General features: G+C 33.0%; 1 protein-coding gene and 1 long non-coding RNA gene across 2 annotated transcripts in view; one reads left to right on the top strand and one right to left on the bottom strand.

The window, feature by feature from the left end:
- Window positions 1-20,124, bottom strand: part of LOC149033445 (uncharacterized) — a 31,203-nt gene that overhangs the window by 3,446 nt on the left and 7,633 nt on the right. The window lies entirely within an intron of this gene.
- Window positions 3,957-20,124, top strand: part of LOC107074685 (dipeptidase 1) — a 52,510-nt gene continuing 36,342 nt past the window's right edge. The window contains 2 exon segments of the mRNA XM_015336352.2: window positions 3,957-4,103; window positions 5,873-7,903. Coding sequence (XP_015191838.2) covers window positions 7,779-7,903 — 125 coding nt within the window. The 5' untranslated portion in view covers window positions 3,957-4,103; window positions 5,873-7,778.

The raw sequence follows: 20,124 nt of genomic DNA on the forward strand, positions 1-20,124 counted from the left end.
ACAGAAATCACGTATTTTATTGTATTTTATTCATTGATTTTTCACACTTTCCTTAGATTTTTCTTCTTCTTTTTCTACAATAAATTTAGATTATGATCGAACATCTCTCGAAGGATTCACGCTAACACTTTCAAACTATTTCTTACCCCCTATGGTGATAGCTATCAACCTAAAACGACTGCACGAAATCACCCTATAGATCTTTGGTATGTCGAGCTGAGTTTATTCATATTTCTCACGCAATTTCTTCCAATAATCGAATGTCCCTCCAATATTCTTACATGAATTCTTCGATAATCGACGATCCCCGTATTTAATTTCATATCTTTTTTTTTATGATTTCAACTAACTAAAAATTATTTCTTTCAATTATTCTAATACTTTTTTGAACTATTGTATTTCATAAGAAAAAAAAATGTTGTTAATTAACAATTTTCGAAACAAAATTAATTTTTCGATTTTTTACAAATTCAATCAAAAATTGAAAATTACTTTTTAGAATTAATCTGACAATTTCAATGACTGCATTTTATTGAAACTACTTAATCAACGATTGTTTCATTAAAATTAGAATTATTTTAATGCTTTCAACTACAAAATATCACTGAAATTGTTTAGAGAGTTATAGTAAAGATTGTACGTTTTTCACGATAATATTTTACTAGAGACACCAATTCGATTACAATGTAAATACGTGTTGAGAAAGTATGAAGGGAAATTTGATGTATAACCGGATACGCAAATCATATCGGATACCATTGTTTTTCTAACAATAAAATATGATCTACAATATGCAGCTGAATTTCTTGGTTGAATAAAATTATTATTTTATAAAAAAAAAAAATATAAAAAAATAAAAAAAAAATGCATTTACATTTACTGATTCTATAAGATTCACTTAATATTTCGGTTTACACAATTTTATTCATATCTGATTTTTTTTTTTGTCTATCAATAAAAATAACTCAAATATATTCAGTTTTGTTTCACATATCCTCGCACAAGAAATGGATTTAACGAAAGTCGTAATAATTGTTAATATTTTATTAACATGAAGAGAAATATACCTGTCCCCATTCCCCACGCACATATATTCATATTAATATTTTGGAATAATTTAGTTTGGCCAGTAATCGATTCCAATCAAGTTCCATATCGTCCGATGGTTTGAAATCGAGAAAGGCAGGGAAAAAGCTGGTCTAAATGAAATTTGGATTGCGCGTTTATATTCTAGCAAAACGATTTGTAATACCGATCGAAATACTAAAAGAGAGAGAAAGAGAGAGAAGGAAAGAGGTTCATAGGAAAACTGAAATTCCGGCCTTTACAGAAGCACATAGACACATATTCACACACAGAAAGCACTTTCCTCGTTTCCATCGGCTTTATTTATACTTCTCACGCTATTTCTTCCAATAATCGAGTGTCACGTGAACTATAGCAAAGAGTTATTCTGGATCAGGGCCAATTGCGGTGCTATAAACAGGATAAAAACGGAATATTCCGAAAGACACTACGAGATACGAGCTTTCGTTTGACCGACTAAATCGGTAAAAAAGAAAGCAGCAGCAGAAGCACAGCAGCAGCTGCGAACGTAAACGGATCTTCGATCGTTTTAGGAATTATCAACGATCCAAATACGTTTTATATACATACAATATATATATATACAAGTCCTTTAAAACTCGATCGTTACGATATTTTCGTAGGAAATAAATTCGCGGATATACCTGAGCTTGTCAACGTATACTCTATGTAACAAATATTTCTTACTATTTCAAAGTTTTATTTTAATACATTCAAAGTATAACAAATGTACGATTTATTATTACTATTATTATTAAAAACAAAAAAAAAGGATACAAATTACTCATAGTAAAGAAATTTCTTTTAACACCAAGAAATTACGACAGTGAAATAAATCAAGTACATTAAAAGAGAGTAACGTGAACATTGCAAGCAAACGAGTCCTTTGCTCCCATGTACGCATACACACACATACACGTACTTATATACGTGAAAATGTATATCCATTATATATTTCTCTGGGCTTTCGTAATAACGCTCTTTCTCTTGCAGGTTCTTGACGCGAAAAAAATAGTACACAGATAACGAAGTAATCTCAATGGTGTTGGTCCAACCGCACTTTCGGTGATTGCGTTATTATAATAATCACGAAAGGTATGAAATTTGAAATGGACGTAGAATGATAGAAAAACAGGTACAAATCTATTGATCCTTTATAAAGCGATTTGAAAATTGTCTAAATAAGGAAAATAAAAAGGGCTTTGATATGAATTAGAGAGAAACAAGAATGCTTTGTCGAAATCTCTCTATCAAGCACGTGTTATTGGAAAGCTAACTCTCGTAGTGTGTAATAGGCACGCTTCTAAACGATAACGGCTAGCGTGGAAGCTGAAGCTGCTAACGTGATTTGTATAGTTCGAGCAGAAGGCTCTTTCGCGAAATTTGCATTAGATGTGTATGTATATATCCACTAGATGTATGTGTATATATGTGTACTAGGTATATATATATACATCTAGAGAAATAGGTACTGGCCGATCGAAACTAATCAAAGTGTTTTATAAGAGAAACCACGTTCGGGATTTTAAAATGGCAAAAGAAAGAATCGTTTAATGAAATAACATCAATTAGATTGGATAGAAAATTCTCGTTAAAGGGAACAAAACTGAAGTCGACTTTGTCCTATTCTTTTTCTTCGGTTTGATTGTTCTTTAAAATAAGATTTGAAAAGAAAAAAGAAAAAAATTAGGAAGAGAGAGAAAATTGAACGGATTAAAATTAAAACGAAAAGAAAATGAGAATAACTTAATAACGGAGGAGATTAATCTTAAGCCTACCTTTCTCCATCTGACTTTTAGGTTTAAAAATAAGAGATCCTTCGGTTTATCGTTCCGCTACACGGTAAATTAGATTCGTCCTACGTAAACGTCTTCGTTCAGTTTGGTTCTGTTCAAGTTCGGTTCGGTTCGTTTCACGAATTTTCAATCTGTCATCCTTGTAATTCCAAACTTCTGATTGCTCGCCTTCGGGAAAGTTTCACGCCCCTGTCGAAGAGCTTCAACCGAACATCCGACTGGTCTTTGCGAATGATATTAAAGACTCTATCGGAATGGAAAAATATGATCGAGAAATAAACACTAGTGATTTTTCGAATAATTTGATGAAAATTTTCATCTCAATATATATCGAGATACAAATTGTTAGAAATAAATCACCTAAAACAAATCAAAGTTTTTCTTTTTTACTCGTAATAATTGATTTTGTTCCTTTCAAATTATTCTAATATAATATTAGTAGTATCGAAGGAATTAAAAAATTTGATATAGCGAATCAAAACAAAAAAAAAGAAAGAAAATTAATACATAGATCAGAAAATTGCATGGAGTATTTTCTCGGGAGAGATAAAAAAAAGAAACAAATCAAAGTTCCAATTTTTTACCATGATACTGAACTCCTTCCTGAATTATGCTAGAAGTAGTCGTGGAAGTTTAAAAAACGTACTCGTAGCTTTCGGCTTGCTTTCGTGCCGTAGGGCCAGTGTGCCCTGTGGACACGTACAGAGTGTCTAACGAAAAAGAAGTCTCGGTTAGACGGTTCAAGGAAGAACAAGGATTCTGTGTGTTAAAAAGAGAAATAAAGAAAGAAAGAAAGAAAGAATGTGTGTGTATGTGTGTGTGTAAGAGAGAGAAAAACAAACAGATATGTAGTAAAAGAGAGAAAAAAATAGGATCAGGATGAGGATGAGAGTGAGGGCGAGGGTGAGAGAGAGAGAGAGAGAGAGAGAGAGTGAGGCAGAGGGAGAAGAAGAGAGTAAGAGGAAATAAGGAAAAGAGTGGTCGGACAGGAAGAGAGGAAGCAAAGTGGGATAGAGGAAGATCGCTGCTACGAGAAGTGGTGAAGCGCCTGCGCCTTCGTTCGTCCACAGTTTCTACCTACAATTTCGTCAGTCGGGCCTTCAACTCCGGACCGCGTACAACGATTTGACTGAACGTGTCTGCTGCGTTAGATACAAAAAAAAACCATTAGATCGTTGATCGAAGTCGTAACATAACACGGGACGAAAATATGTGAAACAGGTGCGAAATATCATTCTGACATATTTCTTTCCATTTAAAAGAAAAAATAAAAACAAGAAAATATGTCAAAAAATAAATATTTCTTTTGTTTTTTTTTTTTTAAGTACTAACAATAAATATACATAATAGGGGAAGTTTAAAAGGATTAGTGTTTAAAATAGAGAAAAATTATTAAGGGGGAAGAATTATTAAGGTCGCCGTCTCGTGTCTCTTTTATGTGTGTTTCTTTTAAATCTTTCGTTTATTTCTTTTATTTTTGTTATTATCCTGTTTTCGTTGTTGTTACTTTCTTATCATCTTTCTTTCTTTCTTTCTTATCTCGTTCACTCGACTACGTTCCATCGTCGCCCGTTCGACGACGATACTAGGAGAAGTTTTCCACGAACAGTAAAGTTTCTTCGAACGGAAAGTTCGTCTTTTCTTGGTAAACTCTCGCGGAAGTAGCGCACGATCTCTTCCAAAGCTCTGGTTACTCTTCTTCTTCTTCTTCTTCTTCTTCTACTACTTCTTCTTCTTTTTCTTACATTTTACTTTTATCCCGTTACTACGTGGAAAGCTTTTTTCTAAACGTTTAAAGTGCGTTCATCTACAACTTAGAAGATACACAACCACATCTATTATCACCATGCCCGTTCTCATCAACCACCAAACTCACGACACATTGTCGTTAAGCAACAACTTTTCTTCTGACACCTCAAATTATTACCAATAAAATGTAATTTACTTTCAAGAGAGAGAGAGAGAGAGAGAGAGAGAGAAATTTGAAAAATCATACGAGAAAACATTAAAACGATTTATAACCCGAGAAAAATTCAATTCGCGAAACGTTTTGTATCGGAAAAATTGTCGTTGAAATTTCAACCCTCATCCAGGGTGGTAAATTAATTTCCCGATACTGACACATCGATAGTTCGATCGAAGAGAGGACACAACGTTCGGAAGGGCCAACGACGGTTCGCGTTTCGCGCGGTAAAGTGGCTGACGTGTTGAAGTACGTTCGCTTAAAGTACTCTACTCTACTCGAAAATGGCATGAGAGATGATCGTGTAGAGACGTCGAATTAGGAATATAGAGAGATGAACGTTAAGTGACGGATGAATGAACGAATGAATGAACGATACAAGAGAGAGAGAGAGAGAGAGAGAGAGATGGTTGATGATATGGGCAACGTTCAGAGCTCGTTCAAATCCCCTGCGTTAGTTTTGATGGAATCGAGAACCCACCAGCAGCCGATGATGATCGTTAACGTCGTTAGCGTTAATTAATCATCGGCACGTAGATAAATACCTGTGTATCACGGTGGTAACTAGACGCCCGAACCAAGCCCACGTCCATTCATAATTATGAACAGGCTAACTCATTAGTCGTTGGGCGACATTAAATTCTCGCTTGGGCTACGAACTGCCGATTCATTGTCATCTCTCCCTTTCTCACCTTTTACCATTCTCTTCCAATATCTCTCTCTGTCTTTCTCTCTCTATTATATGCCAGGGAAAAAAGAGAACCGGAAACGTAACATCCTAATTATTAATTAGCCACCGAGAAAAACGTATTATCGTCTTGCCAGACAAAATGACGAATATTTCGTCACTTTTTTCTCTCCTTGTTTTTTTTTTTTAAATACAAATTATACATTTTTTTTTTATATTCTTTCTTTCTTTTTTCTCTTTTATATTATTGAACATTTTGTAAATTTTACGATAGAAAGTTTGACATGTTGGGAATATTAAATTTATATAGGAAAAAATCCGTTTTTTTTGTTTTAACAGGGAAAAAAAATAATCTATTAAGCATTGACGTCTCGGAAAAGTCGACGAACGAAATTGTCGTCTAATCTTCCTACGCGTAATTAATTCGCGAAATTGAATAATCGAGTGCCGAATTTCTACTAATATATATATATACACGTAAATGTATTTACGATACCACGATCAATCTCCGGTCGCGGATTGACAATCAACGACTACCGAAGATGATACGGAATATTAAACGTCGAGAAAACCTGGAACGAGAGACCGTACATGTTCTGAGAAAATGGAAGAATAATAAAGGAGATATATCATTTTTCTCGTGCAATTTTTGGTTCCAACGTTATAATTATTCATATCTGTAAATCGATTTAAAAAAAAAATAAAGAAATATAAAGAAGAAGAAGAAGATAATGATAATGATGAAGTGATCGAAATGAAGAAGATAACGATTTGACTGAAAGTCGTATCGATTTACCGATTTATTTCCATTCAAAGGATTCCTTAATTTTCGCAGTAATAACGTTTACACATGTGTACTCGCGTATATATAAAAAAAGAGAAAAAGAGAAAGAGAGAGAGAGAGAGAGAGAAAAGTATAAAATCCAATAGGTTTTGAGGACGATCTTCTTTGAGAGTCTACTATAAGAGGATGCAAATTAAGGATTCCTTTCAGTCTCTCCTCGAATCTTCGAATTGTGCATTCGAAAGGGTAAAGAAAAACGGGAAAGATAAAGAGTAGATGGAGTAGGATATGCGAAGAGTAGAATAATCCTCGAAAGTGGACCGCGAGATAACGGTGCTTTGGCTTGGAGAGGAAGGAGAAGATATTGGATCGCGGTATCGAAATAAATCTTTCGTGGCAAAGTTCGATAGGAGAATTCCTAAAGTCGAGAAAGAGATAGAAGTTAAAAAGAAAAAGGAGATAGAGAAAGAGAAAGATAAAGATAAAGATAAAGGGTAAGTGTCGACAAAGAAGAAGAAGTAGAGAAATAGGAATTGGAAAAGGAATCGAAAAGGATGATTTTCTAAGGTTAATCCTTTTTGGGGTAGAACTGGAAAGATAGAAATAAAGAAAAAGAAAAAAAGAAAAAGGAAGGAAGAGGTTTACGGGAAAGTACATCGACGACGAATCAAGCGTGACGGCAGAAAAAGTAGTCCTGTGGGTGTTGGAAGTGAGAAATCGAGGAAAACGCTCTGGATATGTGGGAAGACGAATGCCTGGAAGATAAAGAGGACACCAGAAGAATAGCCAACGTTGATCTTTGAATCTTGTTATCTTCGAACTGCTTCAAAAATAAAAGAATAATCGAAAAGGAAATTGTTGGAACGAACAGAATGTTAAAAACAAACGTGATGAACAATAATAATACGTTTCTTTATTCAGACAATAAATGTCGTCATATGTGAATTGTTGTTTTATTATTTAAATATTTGCAAATTGATATAAAATAACTGAGTAAAATAATAAAAGGAAAGAACTAGTAAAGTGTTTAAAAAATAATAATAATAATACGACATTTTTTGCATCCGTTAATCTTCGATCTAATGATCTTATAATCTGTGATTTACTTTTTTCTTTGTTTTTTTTTTTTTTTGGAAATATTTTTGAACTAATGAGAAGAAAAGTGTAAACAAGGAAAAATATATACGTGATAAAAAGGATATTATCTACCGTATTTCGAAGAATAATTTCGTAGTCAGTGATTAATTTAATATAATTTTTTTTTTTGTTGGTTTGTAAAAGAAGAAAAGAAAGGGAGGAAAGTGTAACGCAAGGTGGATCATAAAATTTGTATCCGGATCCTGGAAGAGGAAGAGGAAAGGGAAGTAGAGGAGAAAGAGAGAGAGAGAGAGAGTTGGTAAGTCGACGGTGATGGCATGAGGACTTTAGTAAGGACGGACTGTGGGTCCAGCGAGGAGGAGGATGAGGATGGTGGTGGGCGTGATGGTTCTGGGTCAGCTCCTGACGAGGATCCTACTCGCAGCTCACACTGTAGATCGGCTTGCAGCCGCTCGAAAGATACTCAGGGATGTTCCGCTAATCGACGGGTAAGTTCAATGTCATCAATCTTTATTATCTTATATTTAATCATCTAATAATTACTATGATCCTTGTATTCGAATGTTTATAAAATGCTACAATAACAAATTGTTTCACTTAGGTGTGTGTGTGATTAATATGATCATCTTTATAATTTAAATTCTGAAATATAAAATGGTTTCACATAGGTGATTAATACGATTTTTATATATATATGAAAAGCATAAAATATAAAATTTTTTTGCAGATGGTTGAGAAATGAAAAAAAAAAAAAAACAAGAAATTTGAAAGAGAAAGAGAAAAATAATAATATGAGTAGTTTTTATTGGTAGACATCAGCAAGCTCATCACTTTCTCTCTTTCTCTTTCTCTTTCTCTTTCTCTTTCTCTTTCTCTTTCTCTTTAACCGTATATCTCTGTCTCGTTTATTTATCCGAGAAGATAAAAAAGGTGCAATTTAATTGGACGCTTCTGGAGCTTACTGCATTCTCATACAGATAATGAGAAAGTTTCGCGAGGGGTTGTGAAAAAGAAAAGACGTTAATGGAGAAGCGAGAAGAAGTTAAAAAAAAAAAAAAAGAAATAAAAAAAAATAAAATAAAATAAAATAAACGAAGAAACGCGGACATTGAAAATGAAAAAAAAAATAAAAATAGATAAATAGAATGAGATAAAGGTGAAGAAAAGACAGAGAAAGCACTGAAAAAGATAGTAGAATTTACTCGAGAGTAGCCCGTGGCTGTTTGATCCTTCAGTCTTCAGTTTCTCGGGCAACCTAAATGTGAAGGAATAAGAGAAAGAAAAAAAGAAACAAAAAAAAAGAAAAAACTCGAATGAGAGATATAGAGATATAAGAAAGAAAGGATGCAAGGGGGAGGTCAGATACGAATTTTCCGTTCTCCTGTCTGGAACAACCTTACGTGTCTTTCTTTCGTATCGCGTTTGTGTGATTGCTCTCTCAACGTATCCGTATTCTCGATACGTATATTTATCGTTCTATGTATATTTATGTATGTATGTATATATCGGCCAAATAGGTTATCGGATCAGAAAGTAAACGAGAGTTGCTCTTTGTCGTTGCAAATTGCACTCCTTTTTCGTGATCGTCTCTTCCACTCGTTACCACTATGTTAAACACAATCACACGCATATCATACATATACATTTATCGAGAAACATTCTCCTACTTATGTTAGACATTTTTACATTTATGTAAAAGTATCAGCACCTTGTCCTTTTCCTTTAGAAACCGTTGATAACAAAAAAATATTCGGCGTGAAAAAACACTAACGATTTAACCAAAAGAACTTACTCGTTGGCAACCCTGATAAACGAGTAAAAACCTCGTAAAGCCTATTGTCCTTTAAAAAATAATGCTTTTCAGTTTTGTCCTTTTTCTATTCGAAGTTGATCGCATGACTGCAACGAGACCGGTCTCCCTCTTCTTTCTTATAAACGACGATCCATGTAACCTATACATTTTCTGATACATACATATATGTGTCCGTTTATATTGTGTACGTGGATGTGAGTAAATATATGTTTGTGTGGGTATACATCCGCTTTAATCCACCATTCTTGGATAAATCGCGAAAAAATCAAGTTATCGCGTGCTTCGGATAAAACCACAAAACTGAAACACCGTACACTATAGGTGTAGGAATGTGTGCTTGTTTCCTCAAATCGTACTTTCGAAGTTTCTCTAACCTTTTCTTCTACCTCATCCCTTCCATTTGAATTCCGAAAAGAGAGAGAGAGAGAGAGAGAGAGAGAGAGAGAAACAATAGAGAGAAAGAGATTTTAACCTTATATGTAAAGATTACCAAAACTACGATACATACTTCTTCGGTTAGTTTCTACTATCGTATATAATCTGCATAGAAAACATAATCTCGCTCTAGTTTCTCTTAACTAAGAATTTCAAATACACGTACACATATTTATGTATGTATGTTATATATGTATGCGTGTGTGTGTGTGTTTGAAAGTATTTATGTAATGTGAAAGGTTCAATGAAAATTATGAAGAAAAGAAATTCACATGAAAAATGTTCCAACTACTTTGAGAATACTTTGAAAAGCTTTTTGAAAAGCTTTGAAAAGAAGAAGAAGAAGAAGAAGAAGAAGGTGAAAAATTATCTAGTAAATTAATTTTCTTTTCTTTTTAAATTTTATTCTTTCCATTTTACTATACCGTTTTATCCTTCTTTCAAAGATAATAATATATTAATCAAAAGTGTCTAATTCAGTAACATTAGATGCAACTATTACGTGACATTCATTACTGACTAGAAATATTTAATTACCATGTCCTTCGTTTCGACGACGAGATCACTGAAACGAGAATTTTTGTGGAGGAAAAAAGGGTAGGATAAAGAAAAGGGAAGTGGGCTTGAAAGAGTAGTTCTCTTCTCGTTTCTCGCAACTCGCTCGTAAAGATTTTCTAGGGAAAGAGAGAGAAAGAAAGAGAGAGAGAGAGAGAGATAAAGTATTTGTGAGAAATATATAAGAGAGTGAAAAAGAATGAGATAGAAAAAGATGGAGTGAGTGAGAATCAGAGTTTCGATATCCGTCAACTCGTTTCTCATCTTCTCGAAAAGAATTTTTAGATTCGTTGAAGTATCTCCAAGATTGAGCTTGCAATATTTCTGAACGGAAATAAAGAAAAATAAAAAAATAAAAAAAGAGAGGAAAGAAAAGAGAAGAAATATTCTCTGATCCAGTTCGCTAGAAAATGATCGATACAGGGACAGAAGAAACGTTTTAATTTCGAAATGTTTTCGAGTAGTACGTCTTTGAATTAGGGAAAGGATCAAAGTTGTAATCCTAAGGGCTCGGTAGAGTAAACCTATGAAAATTGTAAGACCTCCCAAAGGGTAAAATTTCAAGATCGCACGTTTTCCTGTCTATTTCTTTTTCTTTTCTCGTTCGTATCGTCGTCGTCGTCGTCGTCGTCGTCGTCGTCGTCGTAGTTTTCAAGATGAACCTTTTAAAGCAACAAGTCCATCGCGCACAGCTTCTTCCACTTATGTTAGTCACAAGTTCTTTGCATTTCTCTCTCTCTCTCTCTCTCTCTCTCTGTCTCTCTCTGTTTCTTCCTCTTTTTTTTCTATTTTTTTCTTTTTATTATTATTATTTTTTATCCTCTGACATAGGTAGTAAGCAACATCATCATCTTCATCATTCCTTTTGAGATAAAACAGTGAGCATAAGAGAACGAACGATCATTCCGTGTTATAAAACGTGCACACACTTTCATCTAAATCCTTCTTATCATTTTGTATTAAATAAAACAAGCCTGAGTTTATATACACAACTCATGAAAAACTTGTTTATAAGATTTTTCGAGTCTTTAAAAAAATTTTAGGAGAGTAATCAATGAACAAATAAAAATATTAAAAAAAAAACCGTAAAGAAGGTGAGAATGAAAAAAATAATTGGATTGATCAAGAGATATATCGATAAAAAAAAAACTCATTCGAGTGTTAATAAAAAAAGAAAAAAAAAACCATCGTAAAAATCGGTCGACGACGTTCATACATACATGTGTATTTTGTACACATATAAATATACATACGTATACACATATAGATATTTTCTATAAATACATTTATAGATTCCATAAAGGAAAGTATATTCGTGATAGGATGATACATAAAGAAACGACAAAACTCTCACGGAATCCTGCGATTTTTATTTACATAATCCGATATATAAAGATAAACATTTCATGAAACATATATACATATAAAATCGTTCAAATAGTTTCTTTCTTTATAGTAACTTTTACATGCATACAATTGTGTTTTTTTTATACTATTTTATTAAATTATATACATAATATAATAAAAAAAATAATACGGCACATAATGATAATGATCGTTTAATTTATTGTCAGTAAAAAAAAAAAAAGAAATAAAAATAAAACAAAATATCCGATAACATTTTATTTTCCTTATACCAACAACTTCTTATCATAGACCTCTTAAAAACAAGATAATATCATTTTCGTTCGGATGAAATGAATACTCTCCTTATTTTATTATTGTTGTTATATTTTTTGTCGAAGAATAATCTGAGCTAAGAAAAAAAATCTAAGAACGTAACTTTGCGTCACAAGATGCTGTCTTCGAAAGAGAAAGAAAGAAAGAGAGAGAGAGAGAGAGAGAGAGAGAGTGAGTGAGTGAGTATGTGTGTGTACGTTTCATGAAAATTCTCCTTGGTTCTGGTTGGTTCGTCGAAATAGTACACTATTTGGACAGGACGTCGAGTCTGAGTTTGAATTGTTTTCCTGAGAGACGACTCTCCAAAGTACATACACGTAGATAACCATAGATATATATCATGCATATATATATATATATATACATCTACCTATTCGCACATAGATATATGTATAAACGAGATACGATATTTCTTCGCTTTGAAACGAACTGGATTACCTCGAAACATTCAAACAATTTCTATCGATTTATCGAGTGTCCTCGTCCCCTATTTAAAACCGATTTACGAAACGAGAGTTTTTAATTATTACTCTATTCGAACGTAATTAAAAGCAGATCGATGTACATCTCTCTTGTATTCGGACAAATATATTCGTTAAATGAAAATCACCATTGATGAATATTACACGCGTTAATACTAAATTTCTACACAACGCGAAACAACAAGCTCAAATTTTATTCAAGAAACTTATCATATTTGTATTATATCAAATTTATTATTTCATTCAGAAAACGTGATTACAATTCTTTCGCGTTTATGCAAACTATTTTCCTAAAAAATACAATTTAAAATAATATTAATATTAGACCGGATTTTATGTTAGAATGTTCATTGTTGCAGCTTCTAATCGGATTTCAACGAACTACATATTTCGTTTAATTCTCTTTCATTGTGTCTTTCTCTCCCCCCCCCCCATCCTCCTATTCCTCTCCCCCTATACCACTTGGCTTCTCGCACCTCGTTCAAAATTGGTCGAGAAACGAGAACGTCCGAAATTTCGCTACGTAAATTTCGACTTCGGCTAACTTTCGCCATTACCAAGTGAGTATCCATACTAGTATACTTCTCCCTCTACCACCACCACCGTCATCACCATCACCACCACCACCACCAGTACCACCCCCGAGACGTACTTATCAACTCGAATATTTAACGCGAAGGAACATTAATCCGAATGAATTTTGATACAAATACACTTTCTGAAAATGACTTTTATTCATTAAATCGACCATTTATTATTTCCTCGATTAATATAATAAATAGTATCAAAGTACTAGGTACAATGATTTGATGAAACATTTATTCATTTTTTTTTATTGTTTTTTTATTTAGTCGCAAATTTTTCTATTCGATCGAACGAATAAATCTACTTAAAATTGATTGACCCAATGATTTTCTATCAAAAGTACAAAATAATGTTTAAGTAATTATCGCAAAATTATTAATGTTATACAAAATTTATATGCATTAATTTGTAATTATTGAACACTATATTTGAACATTATTTAGTATTCGAATACTTTTCGTAATAATGTGAGATTAAAAAGAAATTAATTTAAATAATTAAAATATATATATATATTTAGAATATATATAATAGGAGACATAATTTTCTTAATCATCTTATTTGGCAAACTGAATTCTACACTCGTAAATAATTCGGTATTCGAATTTTCGTCGTGTCTCGTAACACTTTAGCGAAACTGGAATGAACCAACTAATATTCTAAATGAAGAGAGGGAGATAGAATGAGAGAATGCATTTGGTGGCTAGGATGGATGCTGTGGATCCTTGAATGTGGTTAAGACGAACAACGTGCACAAATGTAAATAGGAATCTATGCTGAGGAAGCTCGTTTCTCGAGTCTGGAGGTCTGCGAAACATTGGTATGTAGGGTTACGAAGGAACAGACACCAACTTCCGGTGGGGTTAATGCAGCAGCAACGCGTAACTTGATTTGCTGAAGTTCCTTGAAGGCGCCGAGGCGACCAACCCGACCTCTCGGAATTCCGACCTCGTTCTACGAAATCGGATCTCAGATCTTAGCTCTTACATAGTACGTAACTCAAAAGTCCAAAGTTTCCAAACGAACGAATGAACGAATCACCCCACGAACGAACCACCCCCCACGAATGAAGGAAGAAGAAACGAATGAACAAACTACTGCCATGGATGATGTCGAATATCTCTCAGGGATGACTTTCAAACTTTTCGATACATTCTGAAACTAACCGGCGAACAAACAAGCTTACAAACAAGATTCTTATTATTATATAACATTTCTTAAGATCTAGTTTGTTTGTCATTTACTGTGCGAGTTGTATTAATCAAATTAATTCTTTAATAAATGTGCGTAAATTAAAATAAATATTTCGAACACAATTGATGTTTTTTTAAATAATTATCTTCATTTCATAACTAATTAAGAAATGTGAGGATGAGAGAGTAAACAGAAATGCAGTGTTACTATAATATTAAAAGTATGTGTGCATAAGACTTTCTAGAAATAATCAAAGACAATTTTCTTATAAGGAAAAAATTAAATCACAAATCTTACAGAAAAATGAAATGATAAAAGTATGAAGATCGTTCGTTCTTTATAACTTAGCCTTCAGTTGTCAATTCGAAACGAGAATTGTATAATAAAATTGCTATAAGAGGACGTAATCCTCGCTACGCATATTCGTTGTTAATACGATAAAAGGTCGCTCGCGTTGAGTTCTCTAGAAAGTGAGCTAACTTCAAGAAGGTACTAACAAAGTTTAACAAATTCAGAACTAGCAATGCTACGGATTAGATTTTATGAATCGGCCAAAAGGTGCTATAACCGCGAAAATAGTTAAGTTTCGAGTTCATAGTGCACGAATTAAAACATAAAACGAGAGTATATGACAGGGAGCCGAAATAAAAGTGCTCTTTTAATTATTGTTGATTCTATTAGCGTTTTCTTAAAAAAAAAAAAAGCTTCTACAAACTAATTAAGCTTTCTTTCAGACGAACTTCGTAATTTTTCTTACGATTAAATGAATTTTTCTTTCTTATACGCAAGCCTAGAAAAATAAATCAAATGAATAAATTATTCGTTTATCTTTTTTTCTTTTTTTATTAACTTTTTACTTTACCTTATTTACCAATTTTAAAATCAAAACTTTATAAAATTTCTGAAAAGTTTAAAAAACTTTAAAATAACTAAAAAAAAAACATTTAAGAACCATTGGTTGAGATATAAACTAAAAAAAAAAGAAACATTACAATAAGTTCCATCAAGAAATAAATTGCTCATTTGTCTTTTTCTATTATTTTAATAATTTTTTACGTGACCTATTACAATATCAAATTACAAATTAAAAAATTATAAAAATAGGTACCAATCAAGAATAAAGCAGTCAAACGAACAAAACAACCGCATAGTCATTTACCATGTAACATGGTGCAACTATAAAAGACGATAGGCTTGAATCAAGATAGAAAAGGGAAAGATAGAAAGAGAATATGAGAGAGAGAAAGAGAGAGAGAGAAAGAGAAGTCAAGTGAGTGCACGGAAGTCGTCGCATTTGCATCTGGAGTGACGTCAGTGTATCCAACAAACGGAATATTCACCACTCATATACATATCGAGGCCAGGCACCTTATCACGCTTTGCCAATTAACCACCCCTTCTCAACGCACAACTCTGAGCCAGCCTCTCTCCCTCTCTCTCTCTCTCTCTCTTCCAAGCCAACCCTCTTCTCTTCCCACCTCCAGCCTTGTACCCCTTTGCGCCGGTCGTTTGGCAAACGACGAAAATTCAGCACCATTTTAGGCGAAATCGACGTTAAAGTTATCTTACCCCTTGGATACAGGGTGCATTCTCTGCATACGTATCACCGATTAACTTGACGACTCGTCTTTTGAATTACATTGTCGAATTTCTCTCCCTCTCTTTCTTTCACTCCTATCACCCATTCACTGACAATCTCTCCCCCCTCTTTCTCTGGCAACCCTTTTCTCTCATTATTACATTGTGGAATATTGTTCATGTAGTAACAAATCAACGATTCGATTACCAAGCTCATCTATCAATCGTAATCCCTGTTACGTTAATGTCCAAATTGTCAATCGATATTTCCAAATTGAGGACTAAATATCGAGGAATATGTAGATATGTATACATGCTTGGGTGAATGTGTATTCGTGCGCACGTATATGTATGTATGTGTGTACTATATGCGTCGATGAAAATGGCGACGGTTCTATCGAAATTTCACGAAATTGATGTAACTCGTGAATCTTCATTTAATATTGAAGATTGGGTGATTAGATTGAACTAGAAGAAAATTTATATAATATTTTTTTTTTATCAATGTTAAGAGTTCGTGTTGGTTAAAAAAAAAAAAAAAAAAAAGAAAGAGGGTCACGTAAGAGCGTTTAGAAGTGGAATTTTTCCTTTAGACAGTGTTCTCATACCGGATGAAATTTGACTAGGCAAGTAGTATTTAGCTTGTTATTCTTAAAGCGGAATAAGAAAAGAAAAAAAAATGAAATAGAGGAAAGAAAGTATGTAAGAATAAAGAAAAGAAAAAAGAAGAAAAAGAAAATGAAAGAAGAATCGACTTGTCGTGACTGCAACCAATAAGCAGGAGAATTTTTATGAACGTCTCATATTATCGATGGCTGCAAACACGAGCCTGGCCGGCGGCCAAATGCTACTGAATACTTTTATGCATTACTAAATGCGAACGGCCGATGGTTAACGATCGTTGCATGACGACTTTCGTGAAAATGACGGCCAACCGGAGAAAAATCTCAAATCCTTTTATCTCACTGAAAATGATAAAAAAGAAAATAGGAAATAAGAATAAACTAGAAACAAACAAGAAAAGTCACAAACGTTAAATGTTACAAATTGCATAATCATGATGACCAAAATTTAGCAGACGACACATATAAATAAATTGATTGATTAAAAAATTAGATGTTCTTTTTTATCTTTCTTCTATTTTTGTAATTTTTTACTTGACGTAGTACAATATTAAATTACAAACCAAAGAAACATAATACTAATTGCAATCAAGAATTAGTCAATTAAATTAACACAACAAACACTGCATTAGTTATCGTGACAAAAATCGCAAGGCTAGAAAAATGAATAAATAAATTCAGTGTTTTTTTTCTTCTTTTTTTTTTTTTTTTTTAATCTTGCTTCTATGTTTTTTCTTTTTATAATTTTGTGCATGCATGAATTTGTACAATTAAAAAATGTACGTATATGCGGCCTCGTGCATACGTCATATCGACGTACAAAAGAGCGCGTAAAATTCGTGTAAACGTCACGGTTATTAAGAATTATTCAAATATTTCACGTTGGAAACTAACTGCACATATATATATAACATTGGTCATTTTTCTTCCATACGTATGTATATGCGTATCAGCAATCGTTGATTTTTGTATATTTCAAATTCGTATGAGATTTCACAGATTTTCGATTAGATTGATGATCGATCAATCCTAACTATTTTACGATAATCGTTTAAACAAAAATAAACTTTTAACGAGTAATGATTTAAAAACGAAACTATACAATTTCATTTTCAAATTAATGCACAAAATTATAAACTCCTATATGTGGTTTCATATCGCGTGTACGTGTGCATATGTATGTTATTTATTTTAAATAGGATGTATTGTAAGAGTATTATTCGCTAGACCCCGATTTCATTTTGAAAACAAAATATTTCCATCAAATAATTTCCGTATTTTATATTTCGTGTTAAATTTATTATCAGTATTTAATTCTCTTAAATAAAATGAAAATTTGTGGAAAATATTTTCCTACGGGTCGAATCAAATCAAATCAATGAACGTTCGTTCATTGAGCAACAATAATTTACGATGACGACAAACGATCGAACATAAACTTCGCGTTTATCCTCGAAACAGTTATACCAGTATTTCCCCTCTCTTTCTCTCGTTCTCTCCTCTCTCTCTCTCTCTCATTCTCGTTGATTCTCGTTCGTTCCCTTAACTTATTGTTACAGTCAGGTTGCATGAACTTGTGAGAGAAACTAGCAAACAGAAATCCTCGAGCTACGATAAGAGGATTTGGCGAGCAAGTAAGTAAGTAGTCCGATAGCTATTTCAAATTAAACGCATGTCTGTAAAAGAGAAAGAGAGAAAGAGAGAAAAAAATGATGGGGATACTTGACATTGAGCAGAAGTTAAAAAATCTACTATGAGATTCAATGTGACGACAATTGAAATGGGATCATCTAAGATTTGTCGTGAAAAATATCTAATGGAAAGATGAGAAACGAGATTGATATAAAATGAGATCTAATTGATAGGATTTTAATAAAAGAAGAATATGTATTTATCATCCTTGTTATTAATTTTTGTTCTTACAAAAAAACAATTCATGTAAATAATCTTAATAATAAAATAACAGTTAATCATCTAATGATCATTATTACTATTATTATAATTATTATTATAATTTAAATTCAAAATTAAATTAGAAACGGTCTATTGTTTATTCCAATAAATGTAATCTTTTTTAAAAAAAAAAAGATTAATTCAATTAAATATTAATAATATAAAATAAAAAGTATCCATTTAATAAATAATTCTATATAATCGAATAATTCTCAAACAAATAAAAATACAATTTGGTAAAAAAAAACAGTTCACAGGATTACTATTAATAATTTAAACAAAAGATTTAAACGATTATTACAATATAAATTTAGTAAAAAGTTAAAGTAAAAAAGATATAGATATATATAAAAGGGTCTATAAATTATTCGACAAAAAAAGAACAAATGAGTTCGTTCCAGTTAGTTAGAAACTTGGTAAGAGTAATCATAGGAAACGAAAATGTATCGAACGGTTAGTTCGATAAACGGATAACGTTTGATAGTAGTTAAAGGCGGAAACTGTACAAGAAGGATAAGATGAGGAGGGGAAAGGGAGAAGGGTAGAGAGTAAAGGGTAGGGGTTAGGGGTGAAGAGGGGGGTGGGAGGGAGGTAGGGAGGGTTGTATAGGAGAAGCACGTTCGCTCGTTTGGTTACCTAATTCTGCTCGAAGTTAAACTCCGCTCGTACCGCATACAAAGTGCATTCTACCGGCGAGTAGTATGGTTAAGCGGTAAACGGCCGAGAGATCCATCTCCGAATCCGGTCAGATTTGTTTGGCTAACGGCACGTAGTACATAGGTTTCGCGTACGCATACCAGCAGAAAGAGAGAAAAAGAGAGAGAAAGAGACCCGTTTTCGCGAAAATTCGTTATGAAAGAGAATGTTTGTGGGATACCTCGGTCTAACCTTTAAAAAGGCACACATGAACATTTGCGAAACGTAAGCGATTTATATTTCGCTTAATACTACGGTAAACCTCGTAAAATAACAAGAGAACAAATATTTTTTGTTAGATAATACAAGTACACATATAGCGTACAAAAAAATTTGGGAAAACATAAAAAGAACATAAACAAATGTTGTTAATAAACCAACGAGTGTTTACTAAATAAAATTAAATATACCGTTGCGTGCATGTAAATTAACAAATTTGAACGTAACACCTTAAGGAATCAAATTCATGGAAAGTCAAGGAATGATTAATCAGATTGGAGTTAAGAAGAGCATCTAACAAGAAGACGTTGGAGGAACGTAGAGAAATAATTATAGAAGCCATATAATCGTGTTGCATCACGACGTGTACGTCGTTGACAAGGACTAGAACGAGAAGGAAGAAGGTAACGATGAGGATGAGGTAGGATGAGAGGAGGACGCCTACCTAGCTGATGCCACTTCACATCGGCATACTTCCACTCAATTAGATCTTCCTACTCCAATAGCGTACGGTGAGAACTTGGAGTTCCGGCATGTTACTTCCGCATAGGTTTATTCAAATTATCCGTCCCGGGAATCCCGAAGTATTCCGTAGGAAATTTCTCTAATGCGCTTCGTGCGGTTACACGAAGCGAATAACGGATTCTCCGTGTCTACGACATAAACTTCAAGACTCGTGCGACCGTCATGACCACATGATACACATGTATTCCATATATTATCGATACTATAATATATCTATATACAAATACACATATTAACTGTACATCGGTACCGTTTTAGATCTTGCCATGTTTGAATAATTATTTTTATTTTTCTATTGAAATTATTCAATAACAAAATAAGTTTATAGATAATATTTTTAAAACCCTAAAGAGTATTAATAAATTTTCTCA

Source organism: Polistes dominula, unplaced genomic scaffold (assembly GCF_049000335.1).
Source record: "Polistes dominula isolate Pdom_NZ unplaced genomic scaffold, Pdom_raw_medaka contig_373, whole genome shotgun sequence".
Lineage (NCBI taxonomy): Eukaryota > Metazoa > Arthropoda > Insecta > Hymenoptera > Vespidae > Polistes > Polistes dominula.